This window comes from Zalophus californianus, chromosome 8 (genome assembly GCF_009762305.2).
Source record: "Zalophus californianus isolate mZalCal1 chromosome 8, mZalCal1.pri.v2, whole genome shotgun sequence".
NCBI lineage: Eukaryota > Metazoa > Chordata > Mammalia > Carnivora > Otariidae > Zalophus > Zalophus californianus.
The window spans coordinates 27531121-27545183 of record NC_045602.1 but is presented as its reverse complement, the minus strand read 5'-3'; the positions used below and the strand labels follow the sequence as shown (position 1 = coordinate 27545183).

Sequence of the window (14063 nt, the reverse complement as noted above, 5' to 3'; positions counted from 1 at the left end):
AAAAATTATTAAAGAGAATCAGCAATCAGTTGTACTTCATACACTTCCCAAACTTTACACACTGCTAAATTTTGTCCAGATTCCAGGGGCTGCCACATGTTAATTAACTATACATCATCATCCAAGAGAGAACAGCTCTGACTTTAAAAATATTAAATTGTATTGATCGGAAAAATAATGGTGCCCTGCTGCTGCTGACAGTAAAGAAAGAAAGAAAACATTTAGGAACAGGATATGCTTCAAAATTTAAGATAAAATGCCTCTTTATGATCGTTTTAAAATTATTTCCTTTTGCTATGGTTTTCTGCCTAGTGTATATATATATGGTTTTCTGCTTAAGCCTTAAAGTCTGGGTCAGTATTTAAAAATGACTTTCACTTGCATGGTATGAGTGATGAAACAGGAGGCTCTCCAGACTAAAAGAACACTTCAATTAAACCAGTGACCTGAATTATAATTCCACATTGAATATTACCTCTTTGCTTGAAATGTGTTCAAATAGGAGTATGGAGGTTTTTTATTTTCTTAAATCTTGCTCAAGAAAAAAATCCATAAAACATTTAAAGATCTTTTCGACACGTGACTTAGATGCAAGGGAATTGTTTTTACTACACAGCATTACTTATTTTTTTCCATCTGTATATTTTCACAGCACAGTGTAGCCTCTTAATACCTACCAAAGCACTGCAGTTTGACGGGATCATAGTATGTCCCCTGCTTACAGTAGCATTCGTAACCAGGCTGAGTGTTCAGACAGAAGCCATTTTTGCAGATTTCTTGCCCGAAGAGCACGCATTCGTCCGCATCTATGGGGGCGGAAATGGAGAAAGAGAACAGTTAGCTTTGGTCTTTCAGGTAAAAAGAAGAGTCTAACCAATATGGGGCTTCAAGTTAGATATTATAATATTCACAGTCCAAAGAATCTTCAGATACAACAACAGAGAAAATTCTTCAAGTTAGGCCTAACTCATAGATACAGGAAGAGAGTCTGTGATATCTTGGGAACAATGTCCAAAACATTAGTGGATAAGGTCTTTTTGTAAATATGGTTTCTGCGTTGCTACCTCCCATTTGATGAAATACTCTATGGGTTTTACAATGCAACCAACAATATCTTCATAAAAATATACCTTTTAAGAAAAGTGCCTTTCTATAAGTGTGTATTTTGGCCCATTAACTAGTTGAGATAAAGAACACTCCCAAGAAGAGTTTGATGGAACCCGATGAGGCTTCTTTCCTGGTGATAATGACCAGCTAATAAAAGCAAAAGTTGCTAAGGGTGTTGGCAGACCCATTCCTCCACAGAATTTATAGTGTTCACCATCTGCAGACCTCAGTTTACTTAGTGGTAAGTTGGGGACAATAGCAACATCTGCCTGATAGGACTGAAACAATTAAATGAGAAAATCCATGTAGAAGACTCCATAGACTCTCAAAAACTGTTATCCCTTGCTTTCATTGCTATTAATATTATCATCAGTTCTAACATTTTAGAGCAAATGTCATGTCATTAAAAAAACTGTAGGCTCCATAGATGAATCACTCAAAGTTACACAGCTGGAAAATGGCAAAGTCAGGTCCATAATATATAGCTGTTTGGATCTGCAACTAATATTCCAACCGTTTACAGCACTGCTAAGAGAGGGTGAGGAGGAACTTATTTTTATATGAGAGAGGGTAACTTTATGGTAAAATCAGGGCTCTGTTCCATAATATAAAGTGAGATTTAACTATATCCCTGCAAAAACAAAGTAGGATATTTGTGAACTTGAAAACCGTTAAACACATATTGCAAACCAAGTCTTCTTTTTATTTATATTGGACTAAATCATAAATATATTTTAAAAATACATATGGAATTTCCTATGCAGCTACTGACTATCATTAGAACACTAGTTCTCAACAACGGATGGATAATAAAAATGTTTAGTCTGTAGTCCAGCCACTTAGCAGTTTTTCAATATTAAGCTGTAAAGGGGAAAAAAAAAAAAACCCCACATTGTATTTAAGAGGTCATAATATCTCTATCAAGGAAATGTCAAAAGTGAGTGGTTAACAAGGAAATATTCATACATGTGGTTTAAATTCTGCCAAAAAGGCTGTGCATTTATTCCAGAAATATAGACTGATAGAATTAAATATATAAAACACATCTACTTTAATTTTCTCCTTTTCTTTTTCTTATGAGGAATCCGTAGCCATTGGTAAAAGTATCTTAGCCATAGCAGGATGAGTTCTAAAAAGGGCAAGAAGCTTAGTTTTGTTCATGACTACACAGACTAACATAATGAGAGTCAAAATTATATGGTCTTATATTATTTCTAATGTACATCTGGAATAAAAGAATAAATTTATAAAAAGTACCTCCTAGGTACAGAATTTTGTGTTAAGTATTTTTAGTATGTTATCTCATTTAATTTTCACGATAAATCTCAGAGACGTTATTTCTATCTCAGACAGGAAGCAACGGAAACTCAGGAGGTTAACATGACATCCCAAGGCCAAACAGTCCTACGTGCTCTAAATCCCAAGATAGAGCTCTGCCCAGAGTCGGTAGTGGCCGTCCAAGAAAAGAATTAAGGGCTTTCTAATCAGTTTCCACGATGAGAAGAACTCTAATTCTGTTGAACCCAAGCTGTGCTTTCACTTGAATGATGATACGCACATGTGCTACAAATTCATTTCAGTTTGATTCTGACCTTTATAGTTCTCACCACCCATCTCATAAGAGGATTCTCCAGTGGGGACGAAACCTTTCCCTCTAGGACACATTTCGGTGAATTCAGCTGAATTCAGGAGAGACAGAAAAAAAAAAAAAAAAAAAGGAGTTAAAAGAAGAAAAAAAAGAACATCCTCCATTAATTTGTGTTTAAAATTCAGTTTTTCTTTCTCAGGCTCAGTAACTTTAAGGCAAATCTTGTCATCTAATTTGGGCAAATAAATTCAGTACAATCTCCAAAATTACAGAGTAGGTGCAAATAAACTAATGACTTTATAAGTTTACTTGTAATTTTAAAAAACTCTCCAAGTTCATGCACTTTTCATTTACCTACATTTTAACTGATGTGATGACTTACTTCTCCATGACTGTGGTTTCTAGCATTTTAAAGGTTTAGTAAGATTCCATTCAAGCAAGATCTTAGCCTAAATATGCAAGCTCTATTTACAGATAAATGCGGTGTCAGTTTTAGCAGAAGAGCTTGGTTTTTTAAAAACGGAACAAAACTGAATCACCTTTCCGCCAAAATATCACATGGAACCTCAGGGTAACAGTGTATTCTGTGATGGACTGAAGTTAAGTTCAAGGTGTCATTTGGAGGTGGGATGACAGGGAGGGTTCCAGCCCTGGGTGAAACCTACTGTAAGGTAATCTCATCTCGATTCCGCGACGGCAGGTCCCAGGCAACGCCATCGTTACAAGGCTTAAATGCAGAGACCAAAACGAGAACATTCCAAGGCCCTGGACACCCAAGGACCAGATCCAAGTATGAACACGCCACTCAGCAGGTCCTTACCAGTCCCCACGACAGGGCAAGGGAAGATCTCACAGTTGTCTCCCCACCCGGCCCCAGAGGTGCAGCAGCATTCCTGTTTGGTGACGTTGGGGGCCAGCACATTATCACAGAGACTGGCGTCGTTGAGATTATAGTAGCATTCTTTCTTTTCTTCCTTGGGTTGATCTTCATCTAAGTCTAAACAGAGTGGAGAAAGTAAAAAGAGGACCTCCAGCACCCATCAGATGAGTATCACAACAGAGCACAGGGCACACCAGTAAAAAGGGAGGCGGGCTGTGCCAGCAACATTTCACTTACACAAAGCGGCCTTTCACTTTCAGCGGTGGATTCTTCCACTGCAAGATAAAAATGCGCTGGACTCCTGAATTTTGATGGATTTCTAACACACCCCAAGAGTGTAAATCTGTCAAAATCATTTCCTTTTACGTTAACCAATTACTTTATTCTTGTACATTTGGCCGTGACAAGAGTTTCCATATCTGCTTTCTTGCCAAACATAGAGCTGTTCTATATGAGCTATAACACCTACTTAAATCAATGAAAACTTTCCCCAACATTTGACCAGAGATGTGGGGGCCACACAAAATATTTAACTCTTAGGTAGTTATTTGAATCAACCATGCCCCAGTCTTTTCTGAATAGAACAAGGCAGCATAAGATAACCAGAAAAACACTGCAATAACCCAAAGTCTGTAAAATAACCTTTCGTTACTGAAAGTCTACTTCAATTGCTACAAAACAGGGCTTTGACTGAAATAATGAGTACCAGCTAAGCCTCAGGGTAGAATTTCAAGGCTGGGTTCTAGTCTGGCTCATGTGTGTTCTAGAGGAATATATTTTCCAACAGACTCAGTTTAACCCTCTGTGAGAAAAGACAAAGTGATAATGACAGAATACAAACAATGAGAACAAAATCCACCCACTTTCAGATAATACTACAAAAATGATTTAATCCCATCAGATTTGTAGTCTATGCAGAAGAGTGTGCTTTTGAAAAACAACCGATATTTTGAAACTAGGCTTGTAAAATAGTCTAACCTCTTCCCTACCACATGTTGTAGAGTTCAAATTACTGCCTGTGATTCAGTTAGAACTTATTAATAGTTTTTATTTTATGCTGTATCAAATAAAAAGCTGACTACTGACATCGCAATTACTTAGATTAATTCCAATGAAATATTTTCATTGGAATACTGCTGTTTCCAGATTCTTAGACACAAAGAAACTACAGGGACAAAGGGAAAACATTTGCCAGTCAGGATAACACTTTAACGTCAACACCTACCTTTGTTTTGCAGTTGGTAGGTAAACTGTATTATTAGAAAAGTTTAATGAGATATTTTCACAATAGTTTCCTATGTATTTATTTTGGCAGGGTCGGGTTGACTGTGAAAACTAGATTAATATGCCATATAGCAAGTCTTCCTAAAACAGAAGTCCACAGAATTGTATCAGAAAAGCTACTACACTTTCTTTCCTCCTATGGCAAAGAAAACAAGCAAAACGACAAACAAAATGGATGTATACATTACTCTCGAAACATAGAACAGCAACGAGAACATAAAAGATCCCTTTCACACTTGATTCTGGCTCCTTCGTAGATCATTCTGTCTTTGGCATAATTCAGTCTGGACTCTCAGTTAGCATTAATAGCTGATGACAAATTCCAACCTAGAATAAGTGTCCAGGAAAAAGCAGAAATGCTGATTTCTACAGCAGTTTATGAAGCGGTTTTAAATCATTTCCTTGTGTGTGAAATCAGATAAAACCTGCCACAGCCCTCGACTCAACTAGCTTTTCAAGCGTGCAGAAGACAGAAATGTGCCTTGCCCACATGGATGGAGCAGATGACCCCCACTTCATTCCCCTTGGGAGGGGCTCCAATCTCTTATACACAGAATTCTCTGGGAAACGTAAGGGCATTTTAAGCTGTTATTAAAATCTGTCATGAGCCCTGTAGAACATTTTACAAAATTTCCCGCAACACTTGTGAATAAATTGACAGCCTACTAATAATTCTGCTCATTTTATTCAGTTGACCTAAAAGTGCAGCTATTAAAGGATGCATTTAGAAATACAAATCAAAGCAGCATTGCAATTAGGCTGTCAATCAAGTTTACGCTCCCTGTTCTGCGGGGAACCTGCTTCTCCCTCCCCCTGCTTATGCTCTCTGTGTCAAATAAATAAAATCTCTTATTTTTTTTAAAGATTTTATTTATTTTTATTTAAGAGAGAAAGTGAGAGCGAGTTAGCACGAGCGGGGTGAGGGGCAGAGGGAGAAGCAGACTCTGTGCTGAGCAGGGAGCCCGATGCGGGGCTCGATCCCAGGACCCTGGGATCATGACCTGACCTGAGCCGAAGGCAGCCGCTTAACCGACTGAGCCACCCAGGCGCCCCATAAATAAAATCTTAAAAAAAAAAAAAATCAAGTTTACAGTCTGTGCTAAAAGAGGGCTGAATAATTGTTTTCTTCTTCTGTTCAAAGTTAGAGGTATGTCATGGTGTTCGTTACAAAACGAAATACTATAGAGCAGGGCGTCATGAAGATCGCTATATTCATAGGTAATCCAACAGCACAGGCTTCTGTAGTACTCAAAAACTTTATATGTACATATATAAATATAAATATACATGGTCTGTTTTTTACAATGTTTGTTTTACTCATAGCACAGAAACTAAGAAAAAAATTATCTTTGTTTTCCTTTTGCTTTGGAAGGAAACCCAGAAGTTATTGCATAAGGGAAACAACCAATAATTTCATTGTATTATTCAGGTTTTACATGGGTTGTTACAAGTTTTATTTTTTCTCCAAGCAGACTGAAAGTTCAATGTTTACACAGCTGAAATTGGGGGTTAGTCAGGCCCTCATCTGTGTTTGGAAAGAGATGCAAATTCTTTTCAAAAAACTGGTCCACAAAGGTTGTTCTGTGAAAATTTCCCTATCTTTTTTCTTTTTTTGTTGAAAGATTTTTATTTATTTATTTGACAGAGAGAGACACAGTGAGAGAGGGAACACAAGCAGGGGGAGCGGGAGAGGGAGAAGCAGGCTTCCCGCTGAGCAGGCACCTGGACGCAGGGCTCGATCCCAGGACCCCAGGATCACAACCCGAGCCAAAGGCAGACGCTCAACCGACTGAGCCACCCAGGTGCCCCTATCCCTATCTTTCTAATCTTTAAATAATTAACTTCCTAGAGCATTTTTCCACAGGGGGAAAACTGAGCAGTAAACACAATGCAATGTGATTTCTTTAGAGAATCTCTGTATGAGTTTAGGTCACTGCTGCCACGGGAGGAATGGTTCTATCACAAAATAATTTTAAGAGATCTAATCAATGGACATACAAGTGTCAAGCATTAAAAGGAATGAATTTTATTTTTCTTAAAGATTTTATCAATAAGATTAGCCACATCACATACCTCAAGCCACAGACTTCTAAGAAATAAACTACCTCTCCTCCGGTATTTTCAGACGTCATTTTTCAATTTTACTAAGAGGTTGGCGTTTATACAACCATCTGTGTGTAAACAGCAATTTGTGTAGTTTAATCCTGGGGTATGCATGGTGACAAGAAGTGAGTTTTTGGACCTTTTACATGTGTTTCTGAAGCAATTTGTATGGAGACCCTTTCTTGTGATCCACAGAGTAACTCCGTGAAGCAGACTGTATAGGTTATCAAACATCCTCAACTTCCAGAAGAGACAATTTAGGTTGGGTACGTTGTGTCATGCCTACTGCTTTCCCCAACTATGGGGCTCAGCCTCTTAGCATCTGAACGAGCATGAGTTTGTTTTGCTTTGCTTTTTTTCCTTTCTATCTCCTCCTTGAGACAAATGAGGAGGGGGCAGGAGATACCCCCTGCTAGGGTACGGTGTAGCTATATAGGGCCATCACGTTCCCTTGCTCTGAAGAGAAAGTTGTGGGTGGAGTCATATGTGCCACTTGTGAAGAGCACCTACTGGAAACATCTTCTCTCTTGCTTCATCAGAAAGAAGAGGATGTGGCGTTTACTTACAGGATTGTTTCCTTCTTTGGTCTCATCTTAGGTTTGCTGTTAGGCTGAGGAAATCTGGAACATTTTACTAATTAAAGTGGACATGAGCATTTTAAATGGGCTTTTTAAATTTTTTTTTTTTTTTACTTTCAATTTTCGTCTGCAATGTATTCCGAAGGCCTTTATGAGCTAATCCTCTTCATACCATTCTGGGACAGTCAGGATTTTGACAATGACCAACGAGTAACATCACAAATACTCGGATACAATGCCCCAAATAAAACACCTGCCATAGTCCTGAAAAAGACATCAATTTATAAAACTCTAACTATGGTACTGTTCAGTAAATTACTTTCAACACATCATTCATGAAGCTTTAGTCCCTTTTTAATATTTTAAAATCACTATAGGCACTAATGTTTTATACCAACTCATGTTTTTACGAGAAAACTATTTCTAGTGTAATATTCCGAGGAGGAATAGAAGAGGATTTGGAAATTCATGATCTCTCCTTTTTCCCTCTGGTTTTCTCCAGCAAAGGCTTCCAAGATGAGAAGTGTGTGCGTGTGTTAAGGGGGATTCAGGAGAGAGCCGCTGCTGAGCTCCAGAAAACAAGCACTGACAACAGGAAGGGGTGGGACGGGAAGGGACGCAAGCAAAAAAGGAATAGTGGAAATAGGGGCTATGACTTCAGTGGTAAAGGTGTGGAAGTCAAAACGGAGATGAGCAAGCGAAGCACAAGAGAAAAAAACACATGGGAGAGAATTCCTCCACCCAGCTCCTGTCCTTAAAGAAGTCAGGCAGACGGGGAGTCAGGCCCTGACCGAAGCCGCACTGCGTACGGCCGGGGGGGCAAGGCTACCACGGGAGGCTGCCTGGAGGATGTGACATCTGAGCCAATGTCTTCAAAAATAAATTCTGAAAAACTGGACAGGAAATAAGGTGTGACAGGGGAGAGGAAGAATACAAAGTACAACGGTCCTGAAGTCTGTGTGGGTAGAGCAGGGTGAGGGGAGGGGGGGTTCTGCAGAGGGAGTCAGGGAAGGTGACTCGGCGAGCCTGAGGATGGGGCAGGGATGCCTGGTCATGGCAACAAGTGAAAGCAGAGTTCCTGACTCAGGTGTTGGGTGGAGGACAATGCCACTGTCCGCCACTGGCCTGAGGGTCACCTCAGGGCCTCAGCTTAGAAGACAGGCAATATGGGCAGAAGACATGAACAGACATTTTTCCAAAGAAGACATCCAAATAGCCAACAGACACATGAAAAAGTGTTCAACACCACTCCGCATCAGGGAAATCCAAAGCAAAACCTCAGTGAGATACCACCTCACACCAGTCAGAATGGCTAAAATTAACAAGTCAGGAAACGACAGATGTTGGCGGGGATGCGGAGAAAGGGGAAACTCCTACACTGTTGGTGGGAATGCAAGCTGGAGCAGCCACTCTGGAAAACAGTATGGAGGTTCCTCAAACAGTTGAAAATAGAGCTACCATACGATCCAGCAATTGCACTACTGGGTATTTACCCCAAAGATACAAATGTAGGGATCCAAAGGGGTATGTGCACCCCGATGTTTATAGCAGCAGTGTCCACAATAGCCAAACTGGAAAGAGCCTAGATGTCCATCGACAGATGAATGGATAAAGAAGATGTGAGATATATATATATATATATATATGTGTGTGCGTGTGTATATATATATATATATATACATGTATATATATATGTGTGTGTATATATATGTATACATATATATACACACACATATATACACAATGGAATATTATGCAGCCATCAAAAGGAATGAGATCTTGCCATTTGCAATGACGTAGATGGAACTGGAGGGTATTAGGCTGAGCAAAATAAGTCAATCAGAGAAAGACATGTGTCATATGATCTCACTGATATGAGGAATTCTTAATGTCAGGAAACAAACTGAGGGTTGCTGGAGTGGTGGGGGATGGGAGGGATGGGGTGGCTGGGTGATGGATATTGGGGAGGGTATGTGCTATGGTGAGCGCTGTGAATTGTGGAGGACTGTTGAATCACAGACCTGTGCCTCTGAAACAAATAATACATTTATACGTTAAAAAAAAAAAGATAGTAGGAAGGGAAAAATGAAGGGGGGAAATCAGAGGGGGAGACGAACCATGAGAGACGATGGACTCTGAAAAACAAACTGAGGGTTCTAGAGGGGAGGGGGGTGGGGGGATGGGTTAGCCCAGTGATGGGTGTTAAAGAGGGCACGTTCTGCGTGGAGCACTGGGTGTTATGCACAAACAATGAATCATGGAACACTACATCAAAAACTAATGATGTAATGTATGGTGATTAACATAACATAATAAAAAAAAAAAGAAGAAGAAGAAGACAGGCAATAAATACTGGCCAGGGTGAAGGAAGGTTGTCTTCCTTTCTTTTTTCTGGTGAAGGAAGAGAAGAGAATGGGAGAAGCGAGCCTGAGATAGGAACAGGCTGGGGCGAGTGGGGAAAAGAGAAAGCTTAGGACTCAGGGAGAGAGTACTGGAAACTCAGAAAGTCGGGGCAAGAGCCCGGTGACACAGGAACCTCCTGAAAGCAGAATGAAGCCCCGCAGGAAAGAAAAATGGGCGCGAGGCGCTGAGGTGGCTGAGTGAGTAGGTGGTGGGTGTGGAGGTAGAGCAGTAAAAGCCCCACATGGTCACAGGACGCCTGGGTGGCTCAGTCGTTAAGTGTCTGCCTTCAGCTCAGGTCATGATGCCAGGGTCCTGGGACGGAGCCCCGCATTGGGCTCCCTGCTCGGCGGGGAGCCTGCTTCTCCCTCTGCTCCTCCCCTCTCCTGATGCTCACACTCTCAAATAAATAAATAAATCAAATCGTAAAAAAAAAGCCGGTCACAGCACTGACACGCAGGTATCGTGAGGGCTTGTGAAGACGACTGGGACAGTAAAGCCACATCTCACATGACAGGTAAAATATCTGGAAATGTTTAAAAGGAAATGTACAAACCCTTGGTCTTCAGGCCATATTTAGGGCAAACGCTAGGATCCCCCATGATTTCTAGTGCAACGGTGTGGGTGTCTCTCTGGTAGCCTCAAGAACACAAAATGGCTCATGTACAGGCTGAGTCTGTCACTTGGATCAACTGCTATCGGTTCATTCAAAAGTGGACATCTCTTTACTAAAAACTCAGATATTATTTTGGATACTAGATAAAGTAAATTTCATCAAAGTAAAAGCACAGTTTGGTAAATTCTTCTATTCTCTCTGAATGTAGGAAGAAATCTGACCCAACTCCCCCCACCCAACAAATGAGCCTATTTTCCTTAGACTTACCTACATTTTATGGTATAGATCCATTGCAAATACACAAGAAGACCTCAGGAGTTTTACGGCATTTTACAATGTTTGCATTTTAAATACTGTGTTCTCAGTGTCTTTAATTTTTTTCCTACCGAAGCTCTTTTTTTCTAATCAGAAATTATTTTTAAAAAACTCTTTTGGGCGCCTGGGTGGCTCAGATGGTTAAGCGTCTGCCTTCAGCTCAGGTCACGACGCCAGGGTCCTGGGATCGAGTCCCGCATCGGGCTCCCTGCTCAGCAGGGAGCCTGCTTCTCCCTCTGCCTCTCTCTCTCTGTCTCTTATGAATAAATAAAATCTTTAAAAATAAATTTAAAAACCTCTCAATGTTAATTTATTTTACAGGTTAACTAAACACATTAAAAAAAAAACCTACTCCACCAAATATAACAGTTGAGTGATATTATCTGTGATTTCCTGCCTTTAAAAAAAAATATGTACATACATAAAACCTATAGTGGACGTACCTCTCTAGGAAGAGAACAAGAATGTTGTCTGAGTTCAACTGTCAGAACCATGAGGATGATTTGCATGTACCCCTTGACAGCACAGAAACTCTTTTTCTTCTGTTCCACTTGTTATTTAACCAAGCATAGAGAGGAACCATCCCCCCTACACAGAAGTAGAAAGAGATAATTCCTCATTCAAGTATGCCCCCCCATCTCTCTGATAAAATGAATAATTATTTTGATACTACAGAACTAGCTGGGAATGAGATGGTGAGATGCAGAGGGGACACGCTCTCAAATGTCGACCGGCAATTTGATTCAAGAGTTCCTGAGCATCTGCCACAGGTCAGGTACCGTGCGTGCTAAGCAGTGAGCAAGGTTACAGGGGATGCAAAAGAGGAGTAAGACAGAGTATCAGGGTCCTGTTGCCCTGCTGCCCTGCTCATGGATTTGAACTTCATGCTGTAGGCAGCAGTAAGCAGTTGAAGCTTGTTGTGATGAGCACCGAGGGTTGTCATGGGTGATGAATCACTAAATTCTATACCTGAAATTAGTGCTGCCTTATATGTTAACTAACTGGAATTTAAATAACAACTTGGAAGAAAAAAAAAAATAAAACCAGACTCATGTTTTGCAAACATCAACTGTGGCAACCGCCAGGAGCAGGAATTGATGGGAGAGACTGGAGGGAAGTCAGGAGGGTACTGCCACGGTCCGGGTAAGAGATGCTGAGGGACTGGCCTGGAGCAGTGAGGAGCGGGGAGAGCTTTGAAGGACACTGTGGAGGCAGAATTGGCAGGATGTTATGAGGGCTTGGATGAATGGTGAGAAAAATTAAGGTATGATGATATCAGGATTTCCAGTACTGATGTTTGGCACTTAATGAGTGAACACAGGTTGGAGATGGAATGGTAATGAATTTGGTTTTGGATAATTTCGGACAGATCCACTTACAAGACACCCTGGGAGAAAGGTCCAATAATAGGCAGAGCGAAAGAGGAGTGCAGCCCCAAGGACAGAGGAGGAGGCAGAAGATATTTACTTGGCAGCGCGTAACACGTAAGTAATAGTTGACTCAGAGAAGAGGATTAAATATCCCCGAGAAGAATGGAGAGTTAAGAGAGGCCTGAACATGCAACTCCCCAGGACCTTATTATTTAAGGAACGGGCAACAGAAAAACAGTTTGGGAACGAGAAAGAGAAAGACCAGAGCAAGAGGAAGGAGGATATGTCCTGAAATCAATCAAAGGGAAGAGAAGGGGGAGGGAAGTTGGGAAACCACTGTCGGTTATTTCAGGAGGAGTCAGCAGTGAGGCTAATGGCTTTAGCGTGTAGGAGCTCACCGCTGACCCACGGGAAAGGCACTTCATGCAGACGAACGAGCATGAGGGCCCCGGATCAAACGGGAGACAGTCCTGTGGAGGGAGGTGGAGCATGCATGTCCCCAGAAAGAATCTGGAGGTCAGCGTGGTGGATGGTGCCACTGTAGGGGATTTTCGTTTTTCATCTATTTTTGTATTTGCCAATTTTCTGAGAAGAATGCACATTATTTTAATAATGAAAACAAAACAAAGAAATGAAGAGAAAAGGAAGCCAATTTTTAGAAGAATTTGGTGTCATGGGGTCCTCAGCCTTGAAAAGTGGAATGGTGAAGTGGAAAAGATCTCAGGGTTGGGTTCCTGCACAGCATTAGCCATAGGGCCCTAAGGAGAACAGTTAGAACTTCTCCCTGGGCCTTGGCTTCCTTACACATAAATACAGGAGCTGGGCTGGAAAACCATGAAGGTGCTTCCTTGTTGGAGAAGCCTAGGCCTGAGCTTGTGATGTGAGAACAAGCTCACAAATACATTAGTGGAAAATGGTATTTAAGGAAACCCTGAAATAAACTGTGTAAAGAACAATTAATTTACAATGCCAATTATCACGCCAACTTATGTTTTATAATTTCTGATCTCATTTGCTTTTCTTAAAGTGAGGAACACCTGCCTCAATTATAACATACATCTCTTTGTGTTCTTTTCCTTACACCTTCTGGTTTAAAAATAACACTCAGTTCCTACCCCAGAGTCTCCTCTGTGCATCAGTCAAGACGGAGAGCAATGCTTTGTGGGTAAGGCCTGGGCTACCGTTGACAAAACTACATATTTACTGCTTCCTTTAGAGTATTCAAGGACATCAAGTTTTCACTGAGCAATTATCACAGGCACTGAGCAAATAAAAGCATCAGGCTATATTTCATATGCATACCCTCTTACATGGGATGAGTGGCTTGGACACTTTTTAGTTATTTCTGTTGCAGGTGCTTTTAGGCAACAGACAGCAATGTAAATTAGCGGCCAAAGGCCCAGGCAGTGAAAACCATTCCGCCAGACCTAAAAAAAATTAGGTGGGAGCCAAGAAGTAGTTTAGAAACAAAAATCCTAGGACATGAAAATTCAAAAGTACCTGAAAGGAGACCTGGCACGATATCCTGCTGGAAGTGGGTGCCCTATCCCACCGGTTCTGGGATACCTCCCGGGAAACACCCACAAATTCGTGACAGTGACCTGCTGTCTCTAGTTATTGGACAAATCTGCATACTGATCTGAAATCTGCCTTCCTGACACCCACCCCTTAGCTCCAGTTCTGTCCTCAGTATGAGTCCACTGTAGATTATTCTGCTACTGCTCATTGCTGGAATACCCTCTGTCCTGGGGAAACTTTATAACCGAGTAACAATCTTACAGCCTATAATGCAAATTCATCTTTCCTTTCTCTATTAGTTTTC

The 14063-nt window shown here is 40.9% G+C and overlaps 1 protein-coding gene across 9 annotated transcripts in view; it reads right to left on the bottom strand.

Moving 5' to 3' along the window:
- Positions 1 to 14063, bottom strand: part of LTBP1 (latent transforming growth factor beta binding protein 1) — a 388182-nt gene that overhangs the window by 27294 nt on the left and 346825 nt on the right. For all 9 annotated transcript variants that reach the window (XM_027621433.2, XM_027621430.2, XM_027621432.2 and 6 more), the window contains 3 exons: positions 3516 to 3692; positions 2700 to 2786; positions 678 to 806 (listed from right to left, as the gene is read on the bottom strand). In XM_027621433.2, coding sequence (XP_027477234.2) covers positions 678 to 806; positions 2700 to 2786; positions 3516 to 3692 — 393 coding nt within the window. The remainder of the gene's footprint in view (positions 1 to 677; positions 807 to 2699; positions 2787 to 3515; positions 3693 to 14063) is intronic.